Below are 26,067 nucleotides of genomic sequence, written 5' to 3'. Positions count from 1 at the left end.
TTTCAGGAAGTGCAAAATGTCAAACTAAAAGGGTTAATTATCACAGTTCTGTTGATTTAATCATCTCTAACAGCAAAAATGCAAATAATTTTTCCCATTTGTTGTCAATGATTCCTATTTACAATATGGTTAAATTTAAAAAAAAAAAAGAAAAACTGCATAGGGAGTAAAAAAAAAAAAAAAAAACACTAAAATATATCTTTTGAGTTTTGAACAGCAGGATCAATAAAAGCCTTTCACAAATGGTACATTACATTATTAGTAACAATAACTTGGCTCTTGGAAAAATTGCACAAATTCCTCTTTTTCAGCAGAGGTATATATTTATACATCAAACAAGCAGAGAATCACTTCACCATAGAAAGTGCTTTACACAAACAATTAAATACAATGCATTTCAATAAATACAGATTTGTGCACCTTCTCTTGCACATAAATTTTATAATGATCACAGTTTTCTTTTTCCTAAAAAAAAAAATTTCTTTGGATACAGGATAATAGTAGTATATTATTCATTTTCATACAAAGAAAAATTTTTATTAGTTTTTCAAACAATAAAAATAAAATTCTATACACAGTAGAAATTCTTATTTTTTTTAAAAAATTTTCTTATAGGTACTTTTTCTTATAGTATACACAATTTTGAAACTTTTAACCTATTATTTTTCAAATAAATAATCACATTAAATAATAATAATAAAAAAACATTTCTGATATAATAATGAAGTAAAACATAATATTAGTAATATCATATGTAACACAACTATTATTTAAAAAGTATAAGATATTTTAGCATATGAGAATGAATAAATAAGTCACAAAGAGATATGTTATTATTTTTAAACTTAAGAATGAGCTTTAAAAAAAATCACAAAATAATTATCTTTTTTTTTTAAATACAAAAAAAAAGGGATTAATTAATACAAAAATGTAAAAAATACAGTATATTGAATGTATTATACTGTACTAAGATTCACATTACACTTTGCCAAGCTATTCTGCATTACAGCTAAAAAATAATTACACATTTTATAATTTTGTTTACATACACTCCATTAAAAATATTTCAAAATCTGAAACTCAATATTAACAGCTAATTTTCATGCAGTAATTTCTAATATATTATTGTAATTTGAATAGATTTTTAAAAATTTGATTACATTCATTACATATAGACAGTGATTTTCCTTTTTAGAAGGGGGCTGACTAAGGATTTAAAATCGTCTTGGCATCTAATAAGGAACCTTAGAAACGTGCTAAGCTCATTAGAAGTAACACCACCAGTTAAATGGAAAGGTATACAGATCGCAGAATAATTGCTGGTGACTAGTATTTGCCACAGAAGGAGGGAAACAACATTTGTTTCGCATCTTTCGAGTTTTCCAGGGGAAAAAAAAAGAATACTACACAACAGTTACTCACAACTAGATAACCCATCTGTGAACTGTACAAATAATACAAGTTGTTACACCTTCTGGCGGAAAGAATTTTTGTCCAGTTTAGTGTAAGTGCCGGGGAACCAATTTTGCAGCAAGATGCTGCTGCATGGTTTGACAACAAGGCACCATATAAGTCATGGAGAGAGCTGCAGAAATGAAATTCACAAACACTAACCATTCTCAAGGTCATACATGAACATGTTCAGTACGGCCACTATGGTGATTGAATATGGTAACAGTCCGTGTATCTTCCAGACTACTAGCTGTATTGACGCCATTGCTGCCAAAATTTGCAGAGTCACTGAGTTCTCCATTGAAAGGACGAAATGCGGTGAGATTGACATAAGTGGTAGAGGATGTCTTGCCTGCAGATGCTGCAGCCACATTTCCAGAACTAGTCCTTGTGAAAGAAGCGCTGTTTCTTCCTAGACTACCAACATTACTGCCACGACCAACACTGCTTGTAGCACTTGTACGGCCAGTACTTCGTGCCGTATCACTGGCAGCATCTCCAGAATGGCTGCCTGAACGAGAGCCACTTTGATTACTAGAATGGCTTCCACGGCCTTAAAAAAAAAAAAAAAAAAAAAAAGGGAAAAAAGAATAGCATAATTAATAATGGGACAACAAAAAGAAGTTAAAATGATAATATGAAATGTCAGAAGACTGAAGAGGCGATGAGGAAAAATCCTTAGATAAAACTTTGAACAGTTGCATTTTCAGATTATCAAAAATCTCCACAGTGATAATCAACATATTTTGAGTACTGTTATTTAAATAGAACTTTAAATACACTTTCAAATAAAATTTTAAAACTTATTTTATGTTTCAGCAAACTAATATTAGGAATCAGCTAAAAGGAAAAAAGAACAAGCATTAACTTTATTTTCCAATGGCATATTTTACACATACAAATGGAACATGCTCGCTCCTTTGAAAATTTATATATATATTGTCACGTAGATGAAGTGAATGTAGCAAGTCCAAGAGAAATGAACACACTCAAGATCAACTGAAGAGTTTTAATACCAATCTAACCGATTGGGAAACTATTTATATACAGAAGATTATTCAAGAACCTTCTAGAATTTGAAGGCCCGCAGAAAAGAAGTCCCGCAGAAAATTAGGAATTTACATAAATAACATATTAGAATAATTAACATAAATTTGCATATTTAACATAAGTCTGAGATAAAGCAAATTGAAATTAAAAATCAATCTTTAACTGTTCGCCTCGCTTGTATTTGAACCCGCGACCTTCCGCTCCGCTATGAAGTGCGTCGCTCAGCCGACTAAGCCATCGGCGCTTGGTCGGAAGGAGCAATTTTCGCTACAATATAAAATTAATATTCAAATTTATAGGAAATTTTAATAGAAAAACAATTTGAAAAATCTTTGGAAACCAACCTTTATAACTAGTCAGAAACTACAGGTTGAAATTTATCATAATTATTGATGAACCTGAATTTATATCAAAATGTAGTTTTGCTTTAGTAAACTTATTAATTATTCAAATTCAAGCAAAAGCTATTGATTTACATGCTCCATTTTCCTAACAATAATTAAATATTAGTTGAAATCAGCAATATCTTAGCAAATTTTGTAATAAATAATGATTTAGTAACATTAACGTTCCATTTTCAAATTAAATTCAAATTAATTCTTCCTAATTCTGGATTGTGGATAGATGAAGATGCTGACAAAACGATTCTCCGAACTCTCTTGTCACCTCAATGTTAAAACATACGATTCATGATAACAGGTTTAATATGTAACTGACTTTCAAATACAGTGGAAATTGATTCATTAATTTTAGATCTGTAATTTTTTTTTGACAAGCTCAAGTTGGCATTCCAAGACTTTAGCAAAGAAAATAGTGATTTTTGATAGTAATATTAAAATGGCAAATATATATATATATATATATTGTTTGCTATTTTTTTTTTAGTATTTTTCCAACAGAAATTAATTTTGAAAATGATGTTTATTTTCAGCTGAACATTGTGATTGCACTTATTTTTCATATGTGATAATAGTTATTTTCTTTGTTGCATCTTTGCCTTTTTAATAAATTACTTTTAATTCTTCACAAAACCCTTTTCAAACTTCAAGTCCACACTCACGCACACACACACACAAAAGTGCTCAGCTTTATATATGATTCTTAGCATACCAATTCAGAAAGAATTCTAATGATGCAGCTGGAGTTTTAAAAACATATTAATAAATAATACAAAAAGTAATAAATTTATTTAAAATTATAAATAAAAATTTATAAATTATTTCATAATATAAGAAGTTTTGCTAAATTCTATTATATTTAAAATGATGCTCGGAATTGAGTAGAAAACTTTTGAGATTAAAGTAAAATTGCTTTGCTGGTAATACTGTTTACTGCTCTTGTCTAATACAATGTTAATTAGTTGGTTGTTCTTGCTGTATTTGTATGGACTTAATTCTTTTTTTTTTTTTGTAAATATGAATTATAATTTTGTTGGTAAATTCAGCATGACAGTAACATATTTAGACTATAGTATAAAATAATGATTTGAATTTCTGCATTTTTTAAACTTAAAAAATTCCTTTTTGCACTTTTTTTGTTAATAATCAACATTTTTTACAGTTTTTCCTCACAATTGCTGGATTTATCATAGAATATTATAAAAAATAATTGTTTTAAATGATTTATTTAAATTATCACAATACACGGAATAGTTTACTTTTGTTAAATTTACCTCGAGGTGGAACACTGTCAACTACTGATGCAGGACCCACAGTTCCTGAATCTCGAATAATGCCATCATCACTACATCGTGCTGTTCCACCACTGGAACAACCTTCTCCACAACGAGTGCGTAATCTATTTAAAGAAAATGCCAATTTTACTTAATTTGTTTATCATATATCATTATAAACATCAATAAATTATAGTAATTTCAAGACTTGGAAAACATTATCAGGAAAATATCATACAAGGATTATATGATCAAAACTTTAAAAAGAACTATATATATATAATGCTTTGCAACTAATTATGAATGATAAATTATTCTTCTAAAATAAAATTATCTCATATATTAATATGATATAGCGATAAATTATATTGAATAGTGAAATTAATATTTAAAATCAAAACATCAATTTTTTTTAAAGAAATTGATTTTTTGAAATAATTTATAGCAGGGATATACATAACAGATATATTTACTAATTTCAAATTTTTTTTCTTATCTTTTTCTCAAAAAAGAAAACTTATACTTTAATATTTTTTTTCCCTTTATTTTAAAATTTTCCAACTGTTGAATTAATTATCAGACACAAATATTTGCAACAACATAATGTATATAAATGAAAATTTTCAAAAACACATGCATACACACACTGCAACAACATTATTCATTGCTTTACTGTGTTTATACAAACACATGCTATGACAATACTCAATGCATTTCGATGTACATGATATCCTTGTCTTTAATAAACTACGTGAAATGAGCCAATGAGTTCAGAACTTATGGCCACGAACTTTCTTGAACAAAGTGGCAATGCTTTTTATAAAAACTTATATTTGTGAAAAAGTGTTTTTTTATGAAAAAATGTTTCTACATCAGTCCTTTCTTAAACATGGAAAATTAAATTGTCTGCCTGAGTAGCGCAGAATGAAAATAATTTGATAAAGAGTAAAATTTAAAAATGATATTTCCCGAATCTCTCAAGCATCAATAGTGCTGAGATAAAGTACCTGACTACAGATTGAAAATTTCTGTGTTAAAATCAAGAAGACAGAAAAATCAAAAATCTGTATTAATTTTTTTTTTTGTTTTTAATTAAAAGTTTTTGAATATTCTTGACATTCCTTGAAGTTCCTGAATCTCAACCAGGTCAGTGTTCTGAAACAATCCATAAGACTATTTAAAGCTGTGTATAAAGAGAATGTATTTTAATCTTCAAAAAATTTAAGCCTGAGATTTTGATGAATCTCCCATCTTCGAACTAGCTAAAATCAGAAAAACACATTTTTTTAAAAAATTACATAAAATTGTCTGTGAACATGATAAAAACGTGTTAAGCTAGACAGATGAAAATAGGTATGTTATTTTATCATTATAATTGTAGATTTAGTGATAAGACGATATTCCAAGTTTGAAAGAAATACTTTCAAAGGTAGTCTGTTTATTTGTATGCTTCAGTATTTAATTTTGTAATACTGAAATAAAATTATATATCTAATTAATCAGATTAATAATTATTGAATAAACAATAGAAAAGTCTAATTTTCTATCAATGTTCAAATAATATTTAGGACTAACATAATGAATTCTCACCTGTTCCAGAAATTAATTATATATGTTTTGAACAAGCTAATACTGACAGGTCTACCGAGGATAGAAGTCAACAAATCACTTGTTTCAGCATAAGAAGTAGTGAGAGGAGATACATAAATAGGATAGCCTATTGGTTGATCACAAGAAGAATTTATAATGTTACGTAAAGCCTGCTTTGCATTTTGTATACTTCCTCTTTCGGGGTTACGATTTCGTAAGTAGACAAGTTCTTGTTGTTGACCAGCCCACAGTCCACGCACGCATTCTCTGTTAATCTGCAAAAGTAAAATAAAAAGCAATTTTAAGTGACAAATTTTGAAAATGATTTGGTTTAAAACAATCTTTCTTTAACGTCCTTACTTGTTTCATTTTACTGAGAATTACTAAATCGGAATGGAAAATGGGTTTTTTCAGATGATCTCTAAAGAACTTGAATGCTATCCTTTGCAATAAATTGTGCAATAAATAATGAAACACTGCATATTTATTTTTTAATCCATACAATAACAACAAAAACTTTCATAATGTATTCACTCAGTATTAATAATTTGCATTAAAATGTCTTTTTTACTTCCCAATTTTTTTTCTTTTTATTAATCCTTGATAGTTAAAAATACAGCAATTATAAATTCTATATAGTTGAAAAAAATAGCTTCTACTTATTATCAAATGTAAATAAAAATAATGTCTATAAATGCAAACAATCGTATTCTGCACCCAATTCAGTAGCGCATTTAACAACTAGTATTTATATTGGTGATATGTACATATAAAAGGGATAAAGTAGATTTTCAAGTGATTTTAACCTCAATCCCCCCTTCAAAATATTTTTAATTTAGAAAGGAAACAACCTTTTATTCCTCTCCCATCTCTCAAATTACAACTGCTATAATTTTAACTCTCCAATGTCAATCTAACTGTAGCAATAGCATCATTAAAATTACAAAATCAGCAATTTCCATTTCCCAAATGATGAGAATTTCCTTTACTTGCAAATGAAAATTGTACGCCAATTTCTAATGGTTCCTTTTTGTTTGCTAATATAATATATATGTGATAATTTTATATACTTTTTAATAAGTTTTACACAAGAAATATTATGCTATGACTATATCAGTGAAAAATACCATTACTTAAAAACATGCTGTAAAATGTATCTTACCTTGATAACCCTAAAGCTCAGGAATCTTTTGTTCAACATGATAATTTTATATTCGTCACAGCCATCTTCAAAAATATGTCTTTGAAAAGAGAAAATAATGATTTTAGTTAAAATAACAATCAAAAAGCAAAATACATTAAAAAATATTCATTCAATTTTACTTAACTCAATCACAACAAATAGTATTAACAATAAGATATCTTTAAATATACACTTATTCTATATCATAAGTTAAGGGTTTGAGTATATTAAAAAGGTTCCGATTAGAAATAAAAATGAATACATTCAAAAAATCACACATAAATTAATTTACAGTAAAACATATTTTAATTTTTAAAGACAAACCTTAAATAAAATTTTGTGTTCTTCAAAATATGAATTTGCTTTATAAGCAAACTTTGGATATTTTTTTTATACTAAATGTAATAAAATAAAAATATTGTAGCATTTTGCAAACAAGTGCCAAAAAATGAAAAAGATTTTTTTTTTTAAAGCCCTGAAAATTATTTTAGTACAATTTATATTTGATTTGTCTGATGGACTGCAGATAAATAAAGGCCAAAAAAGGCTTGTTTAGCATATTTATTGAAGCAAAAATTAAACAAACAATGATTCTAGAATTTGACTGAAAACTGTTGACTTACCTCAAAGCCAATAAAGAAGGAACACTAGACAGAACAGCATTTCTCCAGATTGGATCAGCTTCATGAGTAATAACAATTGTTTTTTGATAAACACTGATAGCATCATATAAAGCACCATGTTCTTGGTACTCATCAGCAGACATGAAATGATCCTGAAACAATATTCATATCAATGGAAATTATCCAACAGCAGAAAGATATTAATTGAAAACATAGATTTCAATACAATTTCATTTCAGATTTTTTTTGTATGGTTTTTCAGCAGACGTAATAATAATAATTCTTAGATGTATATCAGAATTTTAATAAGGCATACATATATATATTCCTAATGTTAGGCACATGTCATCTGAAAGCTACTTAGGAATTGAGAAAGCAAAAAAAAAAAAAAAAAAAAAAGGGGGGGGGGGTGCAACGAATTTGACCATGAAAGTGAAATATAACTGTTTTTAATGAAGATTTTTTTTCCATCAATAAGAAAAACAGAAAAAATACCTTACAATAAATATTGGTCATAATTGCAAAACATTAAAACTTAATTTATGCGGAGCTGCATTTCACAAAACTTGCTTTTTTGGTCCTATTCCCAATAATAATAATAATAACAACTTTTTTTTTGTAAGAGAGGGGGATTTAAATTCTAGGAATGCAGCAATACTAAGTTTCTTTTTGAATGTTTTTAAAATTAAATATGGCCAACAAGATATTTAATATAGAAAATGGCTTTTCACACATACTCATCTAATAATGAACTGGAAGTAAACAGAATAAGATATATTGGAGAAAAGCAATTGCTAGATAGAAAAGATTGATTTATGATATGCAAATAATTTTAGAATATGCTGGCAAGTTATTTAATAATTTATTCTTAAAAACTTTATCATACAAATCTTTAAAAGGATTTTCTAAACTTTAAATTTCAATAACTTTTTTGTTTAACAGGAACTTTAATCAAATAATAAAAATGAATGTGTGACTATTAATGCTCAAGATCAGACCATCAGGCACAAATATGCTTTGGAGGGGGTAGTGCAATCTTCTATGAGATACACTCTCATGATGATATGCACTTATATATAATCAGCATTATAAGCATCTCGTACTGATATACTTTTTGGAAAATTTAATTTTAATTATTTAAAAATAAAATTAGGAGAAATTTTGACTTTTTACCTTGATAACTTTTAAAATATTATAGCACACCCAAAAAAATGATTTTTTACATCATTTGTATATTTCAAAATAATTATCTTTTCTGTGATATAAAGTTATAGTTGCTACATAACTTTTCTCTCATTTTAAAAATTTTGCAAAAATATCTTTACAAGTACTTTACAATAATACTTTTCATTGTTGTAATGAATTCAAACTATTTTCATTGATTCATCAAATATTTAATTTGTTCTTTTATTGTTGAAAGTTAAGGAAAAAAGATCCTGTTTATTTAGCAGCTAGATTGTCCAACTTGTTTAAGTAACTTGACATGTTACGCCATGCTTTATCTTTATTACAAGTTCCAAATAAATATTTGCTTACCTGATGTAGCTTAAGAGCCATGCGAACACTGGGAGCGATGACTTTGCGTAAAAGATCCATATCTTGAAAAACCCATTCATCTCTTACAGACGTGATACGAAAATCTCCTTTAAAAAGAGCATGGAGACCGTAGAGCAGGAAATCCACACTGCAAAGCAAATCATTTCTTGCTCTATATAAAGAAGTTAAGCAAATGACAATACTGTGAAATTTTAAAAAATGTTTCCTTTGTATCTTTATCTGTACTTTTAAAATAACTAAGCTAATGTCAATAAAAAATAAAATTTATAAAAATATATCTTAAGAAATATTTGTTACACAAATAACACATCGAATGATTTTTCATCTAATTTATTTTACTTCAAAATGTAATCCACATTTCAATAACAAACGGCATCAATTATCAACATGTAAAATGATAATACATGGGTTTAAACTTTAATGAATGGATATATTTTAAATAAATTAGCCACAATCAATCCCTTCATACAGCATGCATGAGATTATACAATCAGAAGATTCATTATTTTCAATAGCAATGTAAATTGAATAATAGTTAAAAATTTTCTAGCTTTTTTATTTTACAAATATTTGTACTTTAAATACCAATTTAATTATTGCAGTCTTAATATTATAACAGTTTTAGACAGCTATAAAAAGGTAGACTTAATCTAAAATTTATTTTTTTAAGCAATAATTATTTTTTATGATACTTTTTAAGAATCACATGGAATAATAAACTTAAAAGAAAATACACATTCAACAATAGAATTTAATTAAAAAAAAAAAAAAGATGCATTATTATATTTGCTTTCTTACACATGGAGAAACAATTTATTTATATATCCCTGTGAATATTGGCCCAAAACATCAATGGCTCGGTAAATTACTTATATTTTTGTGGAGTTTTGCAAAAATAAACATGTATATTAATATGTAAAATTTGATTTCAGCAATTTTCCATGCATTTAAAATTTTTATGAATATTATTAAAAATAAATATATATATAAAGTAAATCAATACAATGAAATTCTTAGATGAGAGAACTATAGCAATCAAAAAGAGCTGTGATAATTTTCAAAAAATGATAACTGGACTCTGTTACACAATTGGGAGGAAAAATATCAGTATTTTATGGATTTGGGTTTTACAACATAAACTTAGTGGGCTGTGCTTTGTAAAATTTAACCAACACAATGCCACTGCATGGCTGACTAGAACACAAAAATTAGCTACAATTTCAATATTTTATTACATAATGTTTGAAAAAAAAAAAAAAACCCTAGCAAATATTAAAATGTGGATTTTGGAGTTGGGTCTTAATAACATAATCACACTCAATTTCTTAAAGTATACATGATTGCCAACATTGATTATACTTCTTACCAATAAGTTAGTAATTTCATGTGATAAAATAGTGGTGTACAAATTTTTTCCTTTCCAAAAAATAATAATAAGAGAAAGGAAATTCCTCCTTCAAAATTTATTTAAAAAATATTTTAATTATATTAATAGAAATTAATGAATTATTAATTTTACTTTAATTGTTTGATAGGATTTGTATTTATTTCCCTAATAACACATCATGAAACATGCAAATGAAATGTTAGATAAAAGAAATTGGCTTTCAATATTGATATTTATGCATTAATCTTTACTTAATTATCACATGCACTGGAGCAATAAATTTATTTTATAAATTCATAAACAGTTATTATATTTATTTGATGATACCAATCTAAGATCAATACTCATTCTCATTTATTTTAAGTAAGACAAAGTAAATATTCAATTAATATATAGTTAAACATCTACTTCATCATACCTAGCAAACGAATTGTGAGAAGCTGTTCCCAGTACACGCCTGGCAAGGAGACTAAGACCAAAACACAGTGATACCATTGCAGAGTCTTTTGAACTACTCACAGTCTACAAGTATTAAAAAAAAAACACAGTACATTAATAAATATAAAAACGAAAATGAATTTAGCCTATGTTATTGAGATTCAATAATTTATATAGAGCATATGTATGTTACAAGTTACAAATATAGATTTTTCTAAATTCTAAAATTAATTCTCAGTTTCGGCAATAACATTTTCTTCTATAAAAAGTAAAGAAAATTTTAGATGAAAACAATTTGTTTGATAAAGAAAAACATCTTTGATTATCTGAAAAAAATATTGCTAAATATATAAAATTGGAGGAAACTATATTTAAAGAGCAACATAATGGAAACACTTCCAGTTTTCAACCTTAATTCTGAGTTTAAATACTATAATGAAATTGAAAAGATATTTATTTTACTACCTTTTGAGTTTATTTTAAGGGGACTAAAAAGTATCTTTGGCTTTCGTCTAATCAAATCAGTAATTTAGTTATATATACATTTATTGCATTCAAAGTAATATTAAAGTAATGTTTAGATAATCTTGATGAATGAAACAGTAATATAGCCAAATGTTAGAGGTGTGTGAGAAGAAGTGGAAAATACATCATAAAATTTCAGTACTCCATAAGAATTTAATAATAATGTGAAAGTTAACAATGAATTGTTTCCGTCACATAGGAAATTTTTGCCATTTATGATAAAAATTATAATCATTTTCTAAATAATGCAATATTTATTCACTTGAATAATAACTTACCAAATTATTTTTTGAAATACAATATTGAATCCAATCCAGATAAACATTACAAAAGCTATTTCTTGAGACTCCTGAAGCTCTAAAATCGTAATCCTCATCTACAGTCATGTTAAAAACAGGATCAAGATCAGCATAATTTTTGTCCAGTGTGGGTCTAAGAGCTTCTTGTATGATATCAGATTGTAGCCACTTGTCCAGTTTTTCATTGCATATGGTGTAATATATAACACTCTATAATAAAATGCCAACCAATGTAAAAAATACATTAAAAACATTTTAATATACAGCAGAAATGAAAAATAGTTTAACAAGTGAAAAATATTTTTAAATATACTTTCAATCTGTGGTACCTTATTGAAAACGAAAATAAACTAAATATAAGTATGTATACTTTATTGTAAGCACAATTTAATTTTAAAGGTAAAAAAAAAAAAAAAAAAAAAAAATCAAATTTTTTTTCAAATACAAATCAAATTACAAATTAATTCTGTAAAGAAGAATGTTATCAGAAATGTTTCTTATATATTATGATTTCTATTGTTTAATCATTTTCCATTAACCATGCTTTTCTCAGCAAAAAATGTCTAAAACTGTTTCAAACCATATTAACCTAGCAAAATCATTTTATTTTTTCAAAACTGGATTATCATATTTACAAAAGAGTTAATTTCATTTTTTTCAGTCTGAAAAAAATGACACAAGACATATTGATTTATTATTTGTTTCTTAGAATTTAACAATTAGAGGTAAAGTTTGTCAGAAGAAATTGTTTCATTCAATTTACTTTTATTTTCAATTTCCTTTGCTTCAAGATAAAATTATAACAGAAAACTATTTAAAATTATGAAAAACTAAATTTTAAAATTCAGCTGATGGGATCTTGATCAATCAACCAGAAAACTCATGAACTGAATTTTACAAATAAAGCTAAATAGATATTCTTCTATATTTTAAAAATTTACACTTATAGGTCAAACTATTTTGGAATTTCTTTTCCAGCAAAGTAGGCATTTTAAACCCTTTAGCATTCACAACTTTAATTTATCAGCGGAAGTCTAGCCAAAAACTTTTTTGTAATCCCCTTGAGCATAAAACAGAAAAATTAGGTACACAAAACAGAAAAATTGCTTATAAATGAAGGAAAATCCATCATTCATCATTTCAAAATGAAATATTTGAAATCAAGATTATTTTTTATTATTAATATTGATGAGTTATTGGTAGAAACATTCTGTAAACAAGATATATGCAGTAAGATTTACATAGAAATATACCCGCCAGTTAACACATTAACATCCAACATTCTATATATAGGGGAATTATATTTCATTCCTATTTGTAATCTAAAGGCATTACAATTATTAATTTTTAATTTGTACCTCATTACTCCTCATCTCCTTAAAAAATATTAAAGGACATAAAAATTGGCCTTTAATAAGATTTTGAAGTCATTGTCATTTTGATTTTTGTTTTAAGTTTTGATTGTATTTTCCTGGTAAAAGAAAGAATGCAAAAAAGTAAATTTTATTTTATATTTTATTATTTTTAAAAAATATTTTTGATATTTATCAATAAAAAAAGTTTTTAAAATAACTTTCTACTGATTTCTTTTGATAATTTTTCTAAAATTACTAAAAACTTGAAAAACAAAAATTTTTTCTTTGAAATAAGAATTTTACATGGCATGATATTATGTTTGAAATTAAGCATAATTTCATTATGCAGTAGCGGATTAAATACTCCTACCCTAAATGATTATTATACTTTACATCAATTTTAAGTGTAATTTATTATTTGAATGATTATAGTATAAACTGCAACAATGCAATGATCATTTGAAATATTAATCCTTCTTTTTCGAGCTAGAATTATTTATTATTTAAAACTAAAATACTCAGTATTTGACATTTTTTTAAAATTCATAATTCATTCATTTTTAAAAATATCACAAGAAATAATACAGAGACAGACATACTTTAACATAATATGTAATAAGGGCTTTTCGAAGGTCAAACACTTGTAGCATAGAAATGGCGCTGTTATCAGAAATACTATAGCCTTCTATGACATATTTTGAGGTAGTAACTTCCCATGCCAGCCATCTCTGGTTGAAAGCAGCATTTACAGAGAGCAGATGAGGAAGATGGCCAGGTTCACAGCAGCAGCAACCTAAAAACACAGGTATAATTTGATAATACACAAATAGTAATGGTGCATAAAATTTGAATATACAGATGTATTGAAACTGCTTATTATTTTTTTTTAAATTAAAAACAATGCATAGTTAATTTTTCTTTCACACTTAAAGATTTCTATGTAGGTTTCACATTCCTGATAAGAAATCTAAAATTAATCGAAGATAAAATATAAATCTCTTCAAATTTGCAAGGTCACAGATATAGAGCTATGAATAACATATGATTCATCAGTAAGTAATTATAGCATTTTCCTTAATGAAATGGTTTCAGCATGATTCTTATGTTTATTTTATATATAGAAATGGTTTTAAAATTGCAATCCAAAATTCCTATATAAAATTAAATACATAGAAGTTCTCTGTATGTACTTGTAAGAATCTGCATTGCATAATATTAATTATGAAGAATATTAGCTAATTTTAAAAATTTACAATAAAAGAAAGCAAATTTGTAATTTTCTGCTTAAACAGAAAACTGTGGATTATTTACCTGAATATTTTGATTTTTTTCAATGACTGACTGACTGACTGACTGACTGACACACACACACACACACACACACACACACACACACACACACACACACACACACACACACACACACACACACACACACACACACACACACACACACACACACACAAATCAATGAATAAACATTTAAATAGTGTAAAGATTTAAGATGCAATTCCATGAAAAGGAATCATTCAAAATTTACCATACACTTTAAACCCTTTCACTATTAATCCAGCAGTGAAAGTTCTATATTAATGGGCCGGTTTCTGTTTTAAATGAGGGGTGCATGATGTAAAGTAAGTTATCACTAGGGATGCCCTCACACAATGTCCTGAATTCCTTGCTTGAAAAAGAAACCAGCCTTAAAATGGCACATCAGTAAACAACTTATGCTGGGTTATAGCCAGGTTGGGAAGATTCGTAATGAAAGGGTTAATCCAAGAACTATTCATTAATCAGGCACACTATCTTAAAAGAGAGCTCTTGAGCATCCCCATTTAACACAAAGGCATGGGCATGTTATAATAATTCTGCTAATATACAAATATAGAGACAGGCAGTGTCAAGGTTTTATTTATTTATTTTTTTGTAGGCAGCAAACATAAGTAGAACTGATGTTATATCAAGAATGCATTGCATTGCTGTCTGTAGTGATGAAACAGATGAAAGTGAGATATCAAAGATTAAAAGTAATAAGCTGTTCAACTAAGGTCGAGGCTTGTGGTATATTATTAAAGTGTTTCAGGAGTGTGATTCTGATAATTGCATACATGGATAATAGTCTCAATTATTTGCTTCATTACATTGCCTTATTATTATTTTAAGTGCTTTTCTAAACTTTTTATTTAACAAAACTGTTAATATTACAAAGGTTTAAAGCTAATAAAGTGTGTTCGATAAATAAACATAGTATTGCATATAATAAATGTATATTATTTATATGGCAAATTACTGATTTCATTATAAAGAATATGAAAAACAAATATAGTTTTTGAAAAAATTGGTTTTGTAAAACAATCATGTATTCTACTATAAATGACATTCTTGTACCATTATTCTAATTAAAATATTCTAAATATTTTGTACACTGTATTGATGAACAATTGGAATATAAATTCACTAATTTAAAAGCAAACAATTGAAACTAATAAAATCAAGAAAATTAAATAAATGTAATCTTGAGAATTTACAATCACTAAACAACATTTTTTTTTTTTTAAAATTAATTAAGAGGAAATGCAAGGTTTGTTATAAGATGCAGAAAGCAATACCTTCATCTTCATCAACACCTTCATTTATGGCTTCAACTTCTCTTTGTTGGCAATACGTTCCTTAAAGAGAAAATATATTGAATGAAAATTTAAAATCAGCGAAAATATATTTAAATACAGAAAGAAAGAAACCAGAAACATCAAAGAAAATATAATTATGCTCATTAAATACCTACTTTCATCTATTAATAAACTAGTTACTTTTGGCAACCAGCTGGTTTGCTGAATATACTGGTTAAATTTCAGTTAGACTGCTTAGATAAAACGTAAACAAACAAAACTGTTTATGATTCTCTCAAATTGTTGATATTAAACCAGTTATTTTAGTAGTCTTACATATGTTCTGTTTACTGTGCATATGAACTTTTCTAAAGGAGATCAGTTTCTTGACACTATAGATCTATTAATCCCAGTTCATCTATCTTCTAAATTTAATGATATTGTAATTTTACATTTTTATTCATTATGTAAGATACATATACAGAGTTTTTTAGAGTTCTTTTATGCAGAGTTCTTTAGCTTTAAGCAATGGAAGAAAACTATGTAAACAAATATTTGAAGGAAAAAATAATAACAATTTTCATTTTATTCACAATTTTGAAAATATTGTTGTAAAATATGCTTAAATATTAATTAAATATGAACTAAAAAATTTTACAGCAACTAAACTGTCCCCATTAAAAGGATAAATTTTTGGATGTTATTGCAAAAAAAGCACAGCAAAATTTAGCTTAATTTTTAATTAATTTTTTTAAATCACTTTCAGATGCACATTTCCACCCTATTTGTGCCAAGTTTGGTAGTTCTAAGTCTGGCCTGTAGTGTGGCCACACACATAGACACTGTTATCTTTTTAAGTAAAGTTTATGATATGCAATTTTAAACCATGTGTACATTAAAATGTTTCAAAATTATACATAATTTACATTTAGCATAATAAATTATGCTAATAAAGGATCTTACCCTAAAGGTTTATTGATTCAGGTAATAAAATATAAAAGAATGGAAAAAGTAAAAGATTCCACTTAAAATGAAATTCATAAATCAAATAAAAAATTATGTGTTTTAAAGCCCTGCAGAAAAGACTGAATTTTGATTATGCATTTTAAATAGTTTTAGTGTAAATAGTAAAAATATGGATAAAGTTAAATGGCAGAAATTTAACAAAGTTCATAAATCTAGAAACTAAGAGAACTTTATTCATTCAAATCCTAATAATAACTAACCAATCCCAAAGTGTAAAACAAATAATTGTATAAAAGAGATAAATAACTACAGAAAGTGAAAAGTTTGTATAATTATTTCATATTCAGTAAAATGAATAAAAAATTTGATAAAATTTATCGTGTAGAAAGAAAATGTTTTAAAATAAAATGCCAATGTGAAATTTTAAGGATTATGGAGATTTTAAAGTGTTAATTTAAATGTCACAAACCAAAGTAAAAACTCAATGATACAAATAAGAGTAACTTTACCAGTTAAATTACAGATATATTAGTAAAAAATATTTTAACCAAGCACAAGTTTTCCCAGTTTAAAAAAGTTAATAAAAATATGCATGACATGAATTCTTTCACTGTGAGGTATTTTAGTTTTTTTTAACACTATTTAAATTAAAGTCACAATTATTATTATATGTATCAGATAAGAACTGAATTCCAATCATAAAGTTATATTGATTTACACTGAAATTGAATTATCTTAGAAATGCACTACAAATTTTATTAATTCAATAAACAAAATAAAACTCTTGTAATAAACCATGAATAAAATAAAAATATTAATAAAAATCTATAAAATTATAAAATAATTAATAAATCAAATTAATTAAACTATAAATTTATCAATACAATTTCTAATAAATTATATATCTTACCTCTAAATTCCAATCCTCGCACTTGAAAAGTGATAAGACCATTCCCAACTTCAATTACATGCACCAAGCAATTCAGATTTTCTGATGCTAAGACAAAGCAATCACCTTGTTCTACTCTTCCCCACCTTCCTAGCACCACATCCCCATAGAGGGAATGTTGTAGAGAACGAGTCAAGTGTTCATAAAATATAGAATTCAAATTATTGTCATCAGCACCTGTAAGTTAAAATAAATAGATATGATCAAATACAGAATAAAACAATAAGGCTACAATAAAACAGTAATTAATACCTTGTTCCTATTCAGAAGAAAAAGGATTACTTAAAATTAAGAATTGAAGAAAAATCATATGAATGAAAATTACAAGTAATTTCATTTAATACAATATATGTAGATGGTTACCAAAACTTGTAAACAAGATTTTTAAAAATGTACTTCATAAGCATTAAAATATAACCCTAACTATCAGGAATATTTTTAAATATAAAAAGTGCACATTATGGTATTATGACGTAGCTTTAGTAAAGTTGTATACGTCTCAGATTTTTATCAAAAATGTAAAATAGAAGACCACATGAACTTTCAAACAGGCCAACTTGTAGAAACCTGACTAGCTGGAGCAACTGCGTCCAAAACATTCCAGATTTTAGGCATTTCTAGAGGTATGGTGTCTAAAGTCATAATAGCAGATATACAATGAGGGAAGATATGCTCAACAAAGCAAAATAGTGGATAATGAGTGAAAAAGATTTACGGGTATAGAATGGATTGTAATGTCTAAAAAGAAAACAATAGAATGAAAGTGACCGTAGAGCTCAATCAACATCTGGATTCTCCAGCGTCAATAATTACAGTTAGAAGGCACCTATATAACAAAATATTTATGGCACAGAATCAATACCCAAGTCATTTGTCACAAATATTAATACCAAACGTGTTGCCTAACCACAAAACCTGATAGACTGATAAGTGGAAGAAGTTACAGGTCAGATGAATTACCTTCCACAATTTTTCCCACACGTTTATATTTGGATGACATTTGGAGTTTGGTACACACCTGCATAAGCACACGATCATGATTATTTCCTTTCAACTGTTAAGCTTGGACACAAATCCTTCATAATATGGGCAATTAGCTGTGTTGTGATTTTCAGCTGACCCAATTAGACCCCCCCCCAAAAAAAAAAGGATCATTGAGAAAAAGTATACAGAAGTTTTAGTTGCCCTGGTCCATTTTATGATGCAATCTTTGTTTCCTACAGGAGATAGAATTTTCCAGGATGATAATGCTCCTATTCCTGTTGTCCAATTATGATTTTATGAAGATGAGGATGAAGTGAAACATCTACCTAAGTGTGCAATCTCTCTGACCGCAATATAATCAAACAATTATGATCTGTTTTAGAGCATTCCATCCAGAATTGTTATCCTCCATTGGCATCTTTCCTGAACTTTCACAATATCTCCATAAAGAATAGTATATTTCTCCAAATGCTATTCAGCATTTGTATGATTCGATTCCACAGCTGTATTACATGCCAAAGGTGGACTTATGTCTTATTCTTGTATTCATTTCTGGTATTTTTTTATTATTTTGATAACAACCTGTATATTATTCCTAATGTATGCATTTTTTTCACAAAAATAATTTTTAAAAAAATTATGTAGTTTTTAAGCAAACTGAACAATTTTTATATCACAAATATCTGCAAAAGCAATTTTCACATAGAAATTTGACACCAAGCTCAATAGTATATTTTAAATAGATAATTATTATTATCTTTAATCCAACTTCAACTTCCTTAAAAATGAAATATTTATAAAGCATTATAATCCTAGAAAATTGAAACATGAGATTTTGATGTTTAGATCTTTCTAAATCCAGATAAAAAAAAAAAAATGAAAGTGTGAACATAAATCAAATTATATGTATATATATTACCAGCATCAAATTTGATTCAGACTGGCAATAGGAAGATAATCAAACATATGTTTGATTACCTTCAGAACAAACACTAATCTATATTTACAAAGATTACTTACTTTAAAATAATAATTACAATTTCCTTTGAATGAAAATATTTGAAATTTATTATTGTATTTGGTTACATAACCACTGCTATTTCATTCGATAAAAACACTAAGCATATTTTTATTTTCTTAGAGATTTTCTAAATGAAATTTAAAAACTGATTTTAATTTACAGTTAATAGATCAATTAAAAATATAAATTTTATTCCTTACAGATAATTTTTTTTTTTGGTGTGTGTACCCAAATATAAACATTTAGTTGTATAAGTAAAATACATTTTGATTAGTTGTTAAAAGTGATGTCATGTTTTTGTGGAAGAGTAAAAATAAGCAAGAGTTTGTCCTTTCTACTCTTTGAGTTTGACTTTTTTTTTAGAAATAGACTTTAATGCAATCATATATTCTTATTGAATTTCAAATACTGATAGTTGTTAGTATGAATAATCAAACAGCAACATATAATTAGCTCATTTGAATATCTTTATTCTATGTCTAGAATAAAATGTTCCACAAAGAAATTTACTAGAAAAAAATTCATGTTCATACACTATGCTAAGATGAGATAAATGATACTTTCTAAATTATATATATTTTTAAATTAAAATAAATTCTGTTGAAAAAAAATTATAAATTTAATCAGATATTTTATTTATCTGAATAACAAAGGAACATGTGTTACAATGTGAATTATAAATATGAAAACTACACGAAAGTTCTTTATATTTACCTGGATTACATTCCAATTGTGAAGAAAGCCGAGTATTGGAATGATCAACTCTCTTTGTGCTGCAAATATACAATAAAAATTAAATATTGACCATTCACAATTTTAATGTCAATTTTATTTTTCTAAAATCTGATTGTTACTTACTTGTAATCTCTTTCCCAAAATTTAACAGGACGAACGTAAGATGTAAAAAAGATGGCACTACCTAATATTGGACTAAGAGGAGTTGATAACACTGATGATATAGCAGCTTGTACAAATAACATTGCCGAATCTTTCCCAAAATTAAAGAATCAGACGTAAATGGGTGTTATAAAACTGAACTTTCAAACTTTTTTTAAAATTCAAAATTAATATAACCCAATAAACAAAAACAAACAATAATTTAGATATGATAAAATTTGTATGACTAAAAAAAACTTTTGCAACAAATTTCTCAAAAATTCTTTCTCAATACTCAATATTAGAGCTAAAATTTTTCCATTGTACTCAGTAAAATTTATGAAGTTAAATTTAAAAAATGCTCTTCAATAAGAATAAAAATTAATTAGTACCTTAATAGAATTTCCTTTAAATGGTTTTAATTTTTTTTTTAAATAAACACATTTGTTTCTTTAAATAAAAATAACTTGCAAAATTTTAAAAGAATGCCAATGTTTTTGTATCTTGACCAAACCGAATGACAAACAATGAAAACATTAGAATTACATGCAATTTGCTGTGTTGACAAAGTCTGCATACTGAACAATGTTTGCATATATTTAGAATGAAGATTATGTAACACAAATAAAGAATATTCCTATTCGTTTAACTATAAGATTAACATAGAATGATAAACATAAAAGGATACGAGGCACACTGAATGGCTGAGCAAATGCATGAAATGCAGATCCCCAAGTTATCTGCCATGGTGCAATATAAATTATGATGAATCTCACTTTCAATAGAAACTCATAACACTAAAAAAGAGCATAAATACATGAAATATTCATCAGCAGTAAATAATAGTATATTAATTCAAAGTTTTAGAATTCTAATCATACAGATCCATATATGTTTGAAAATAAAAAAAAATTAGATCTTAAATGAATATTATACACAGCAAATTAATTCATTAAGTTGGGTAGTTTAAAATCATATTACATATATTGCATACTTTTTTAAATGAAAATTAAACTGAAAAATTCTGTATATTCTTCAAAAAAATATACAGAATATAAAAATTAATAATGGAATTTTACATTTCATATTTTAAATTAACTACTTAAAAAATATTTAGAATAATTTCATGCACGAAGACAAATGATTTTTTTCCCTTTTTTCTTTATGGGTAAGTTAAGAAATTTTTCAGACTTTGTTAAATCAAATTTCAACCATGACTAATACTTAGGAAAAGATTAATACCCCAAAAACTTAGTTTTCAAAGTTAAGGAGCAAATTTCTTTCTTTGACTTATCTTGTAGAACAAAATTTCATTGATTTAAAAAGTTACAATAATGAGGAAGAGTTTAATTTAGCACAGTTACAGCTAAGCACTGTCTTGATGCAACAGAAGGGTTATTTTGAGATATACTCTACCTCTCTATGTATACTCGATATGAGATACCCTCTTCACCTCTTTCTACATTACAACAGGAAAGTACATTATGGATATTGCATTTCTCTTACTATGGATATTTAAACAGAAACTTTATTTACATAATAGACTGGGACTATAATTATCAGGTAATTGAAAACTACATTAATTAAGATGAAATTTTTAAAGCTTGTCTTCTTTTGGCATATTTTCCAAATTGTTTAATTATAAAAATAAATTCAAAACTATACCATATATTAATAGACGTGTTAGTTTTAAATTTCTTAGGCATATTTTTTTAAAAAAAACTGTTAATGTTGAACGTTTAAGAATGTTAGTGGCTTATTATTTCCTTTCACCCCCCCCCCCACTCCAATAATTACTTAAGGTGCTTTCAGAAGAAAATTTACACATCATTCTAGAAGGCGAAACTTTTGAACATTTTTATTGTGTTTGTTTGCCATAAGAATATATTAAACACACTTTAGAACAGAATCATGATTCCCTCCATCACCCCTCTGAACAGATTCCTGAATTATAAAAGAATCTCTCCTGACAGCCTCATATACTACTATTAGATTTCAATACCAAATTTTACATCATTTTCTAAATAATTTTGGACTTTATTATAAAAACATCAAATTATGGCTCAAATAACAGACTTTCAGTTGATAAAGGGCTAGATAAACATCATATTATTATTTTTAGTAGCAATAGATTTAATATTTCAGAAGAAAAATTTTCAAATACTATAAACTATACATACTCACCTTACTAAATACAATAGAAAAAACAAAAAAGTTTATTAAAAAAGGTTCCTTGTAACCATGGAAGTCAAAATTGAAGAAAAGTGTCATGAAAACAAGAACCAAATAATGGTGGGAAGAATCACAAAAGGCACTGCGCAGGCACTTGAAACTGCACACTACCACAATTAAAGAGCCTCCACTGAAACAAAAAGAAACATCTTAAAGGCAGGAAGACAGAACAATCAAACTAAAAATGTTTATCAAGTATAACACTATAATTAAATATAAAAAAAATCTCCACTAATAATAAAAGAGAATGTGTCTCTACAGGACAGATTATTAGATTTAGAGCAACAAAATTTGGCACACATATATTTTTAGAAGTGCAAATTGGGGTGAAAATTTTAATTAGATTCTTTATGAAAAATTGTGATACTTTTTTCTTAATAATTTCCCAAATATTTTGTTAATAATTTTCCAAAATTGCATAGAAAAATGACTTTTACATAATCTTAACATTCCAAAAATTATCCTATGAAACTAATTTAAGTAGAATGTAGTCCCCCCCCTAAATTTTGACGTAATTTTTTAAAAAATATTTGCAATTATTTTCATTGTTACAATGATATTTAAACCACATTTATTCTTTCATTTAGATATTTAATCATGCATTTTTTTTTCCATTGCTTCTTAAGATAATGTGCAAAAAGATTCTTTTAATTTCTTTTTCATATTTTTTGGCAATGAAGCTACAAATTTTTACTTCATTTTATCAAATTTTCAATGAATTTATTAATAAAGCTTTCCAGATACATAAAATAAAATATTAAACATATCTGATACTTTGAAATTTTAAATGGTTATTCTTTTATTTCTTACCTTTATATTTCAATCCACCAAACATGACATTAAATGGCCTCTTATAATGCAAGCCAAATAAATATACCATATCATTTAAATGTTACAAACTGCACATAAGAAAGTAAAGTTATAACATAGAGAAAGAATAAATTATTAAAATTTAGATGATGTGAGAAAAATAATTATGCTTGTATGCAAGTATTGCATCATTCAACTTGACTTCATTAGGCAGTAGTACACAATTAAAAGTAAATAGTAAAGTTTAAATCTCTATCACAATTTTTTGTTTAAGAATACTTTTTTAAGGAAATCATGAATCAGTTATGGATAAAAGAATCAATTAAAACTAAACCAAGTAGTATTCCCAGCAAAGAAATTAATTACCAAAGGAAGATAATACTGAACAGAGAAATAAGGTGTTACTCACAGAATGCCAAAGTTCTTTATTATGTATGACGAGTCAGTTGTCAAGGCACTGAGAAAAAGCAAGGGATAGAGAGCATTTTTCTCGATAAACCATAACCATACTTGGACTTTTTCAAACCACATGACTTTAGCAGCTTCTACAGGATGAAAAGAACAAAATATAAACAATCTTGAGACAAAATTCTGAAATCATATCATATAAAAAAATAAAATGAAAGTTGTTGAAGTTAGAATATATATTGATTTAATCCTTAATTTTCTTTTCCTGTCTAAGATTAATTAAATATTCTTAGATTCTTAAAATGAAAAAATAATGACACAAATATAAATATATCTTTACATCATTAGTTATTAAATTAATAAATGATATCAGTGGCATAACAAGACAAGCAAATAATGTATATAACACTTTTTTTGTCTTAGTAACTCACCAACTATAAAAACGATTTCTATAATGTCCTTATTGTCACAATACAAATAAAATATAGTATAATACAGCATAAACAGGTTTCATTTGTAAAGAAAATATTGTAATTTTATACATAAGCTAAGGAAATATGTAAAATTAATAATTTGAAACATTACTGAATGCATACATAAAAGAGATATTTTTAATGACAAAATCAAATGCAGATTATATGCTACATGTATGAAGAGAAATGCTAATTTCCTGAATGCATTAACACCAATCACTAGAAAAAACTTTTCCAGAGAGATTATGTAATATTCAAATATCACATTTACAAAAGTTCCTTAATTCAACAGGTAGCTTCCAAGCAACACATTACATCATCAATTTAACATTAAAAAATCACGTAAAAATATTTATAATAATGGCATTCAAAAATTTTACCTAAAGCTTCAAATTGACCATATTCATGAGCCTTGAGAATAGGATGAGAACAACACAGCCATGGCAGTTGCTTTTTCATTTGAGGTATGATGTAATGTAATAAGAAACCCCATATAGTAACAGCAATTTGAATTACTGTCTGAAGATAGGGCTAGAAAATATATAATACATGTATATAAATATTTAATATGAGTGAAAAATTTTATTTAAAATCTTTGTAAATACTTATTTTTTTATCCATCACATTGTCAAAAATTATATAATGTATACTTCAGATTGAAATAAAAAGAAATAAAGGCTTTTAAAGATGGGAATTGGAAGTTCTACAAAAATTCTTTCTATTTGCCTTGTCCATCATTACACGAGAGAAAGATAGTTCAAAAGAAAATCTGAGTGTAGACATAGATAAAACAGGTCAAAAGAAAGCAAACTTATAAAAGCATTCAAACTGGAATGCTTTACAGATTACGTCAAAATAATTTTATTCAATTTAAATTCATTATGTCTTAACAATTCATACAAATTAAAGATTTTTTAAAAAGTAGACAGTAATATAAAAGATAGATAAAAAAAATTAAACAAAACAAGAAAGTATATTTATTTTTTAAATGTTAAAGCAGACAAATTTATCTGAAACAATTTTCCAGAAATAGATGACATTTTTTATGTATTCCTTACCTGGAAAACAGTAAATACTGTGCTGACATGGATTGCAAATACTAACACAGCAATGAATACACATACAATGGCATCAGATCGCAACCGAGTTAACTAAAAATTAGGAAAAATCATGTCATTATATAACAGATAGGAATGAAAAAATATTTTCTTTCCATTACAATTTTTAAGTATTTTAAAATAGCATTTTGTTTTTTCAAAGGACAAATGCTACAAAAAAAAAATAAAAAAAAAAAAATAAATAAATAAATAAATAAAAATCCAAAACTACACACAAATGATCTCAGTTCTAATTCTTATGCATGAACAATTTACTTTTGTATTGTTTTAGGATTGCCACTAGATGCAACTGGCTTTCATTTCCACAAAAAATATTATGAACACAAACTATTCCAGGCACCTGTCTATTCAATATATTATTGACAGCAATCAGAGCAAACACAGGACAAACTTATTCATAAAAAATATTTCACAATCTCAAATGCAATAAATCGAAATTAAAGTATTTATTAGTGCAATTTTAAATCTATTTTCTACATTAAAATGATTT

At 26.4% G+C, this 26,067-nt stretch overlaps 1 protein-coding gene across 3 annotated transcripts in view; it reads right to left on the bottom strand.

The window, feature by feature from the left end:
- Window positions 1-805: 805 nt before the first annotated feature.
- The window catches only part of LOC129988213 (pecanex-like protein 1), a 61,124-nt gene continuing 35,862 nt past the window's right edge, over window positions 806-26,067 (bottom strand). For 2 of the 3 annotated variants that reach the window (XM_056096378.1, XM_056096380.1), the window contains 18 exons: window positions 25,518-25,610; window positions 24,840-24,990; window positions 23,988-24,123; window positions 22,721-22,898; window positions 21,225-21,333; window positions 20,519-20,648; window positions 20,375-20,433; window positions 17,617-17,832; window positions 15,741-15,800; window positions 13,731-13,924; window positions 11,756-11,986; window positions 10,933-11,036; window positions 9,107-9,278; window positions 7,571-7,722; window positions 6,927-7,005; window positions 5,765-6,039; window positions 4,175-4,299; window positions 806-2,005 (listed from right to left, as the gene is read on the bottom strand). In XM_056096378.1, coding sequence (XP_055952353.1) covers window positions 1,626-2,005; window positions 4,175-4,299; window positions 5,765-6,039; window positions 6,927-7,005; window positions 7,571-7,722; window positions 9,107-9,278; window positions 10,933-11,036; window positions 11,756-11,986; window positions 13,731-13,924; window positions 15,741-15,800; window positions 17,617-17,832; window positions 20,375-20,433; window positions 20,519-20,648; window positions 21,225-21,333; window positions 22,721-22,898; window positions 23,988-24,123; window positions 24,840-24,990; window positions 25,518-25,610 — 2,844 coding nt within the window. In that variant the 3' untranslated portion in view covers window positions 806-1,625. The remainder of the gene's footprint in view (window positions 2,006-4,174; window positions 4,300-5,764; window positions 6,040-6,926; window positions 7,006-7,570; window positions 7,723-9,106; window positions 9,279-10,932; window positions 11,037-11,755; window positions 11,987-13,730; window positions 13,925-15,740; window positions 15,801-17,616; window positions 17,833-20,374; window positions 20,434-20,518; window positions 20,649-21,224; window positions 21,334-22,720; window positions 22,899-23,987; window positions 24,124-24,839; window positions 24,991-25,517; window positions 25,611-26,067) is intronic. The other variant, XM_056096379.1, reaches the window with a different exon arrangement.

This window comes from Argiope bruennichi, chromosome 10 (assembly GCF_947563725.1).
Source record: "Argiope bruennichi chromosome 10, qqArgBrue1.1, whole genome shotgun sequence".
Taxonomy (NCBI): Eukaryota; Metazoa; Arthropoda; class Arachnida; order Araneae; family Araneidae; genus Argiope; species Argiope bruennichi.
The sequence above is the reverse complement of the archived record's forward strand: the minus strand, read 5'-3'. Positions and strand labels throughout refer to the sequence as shown.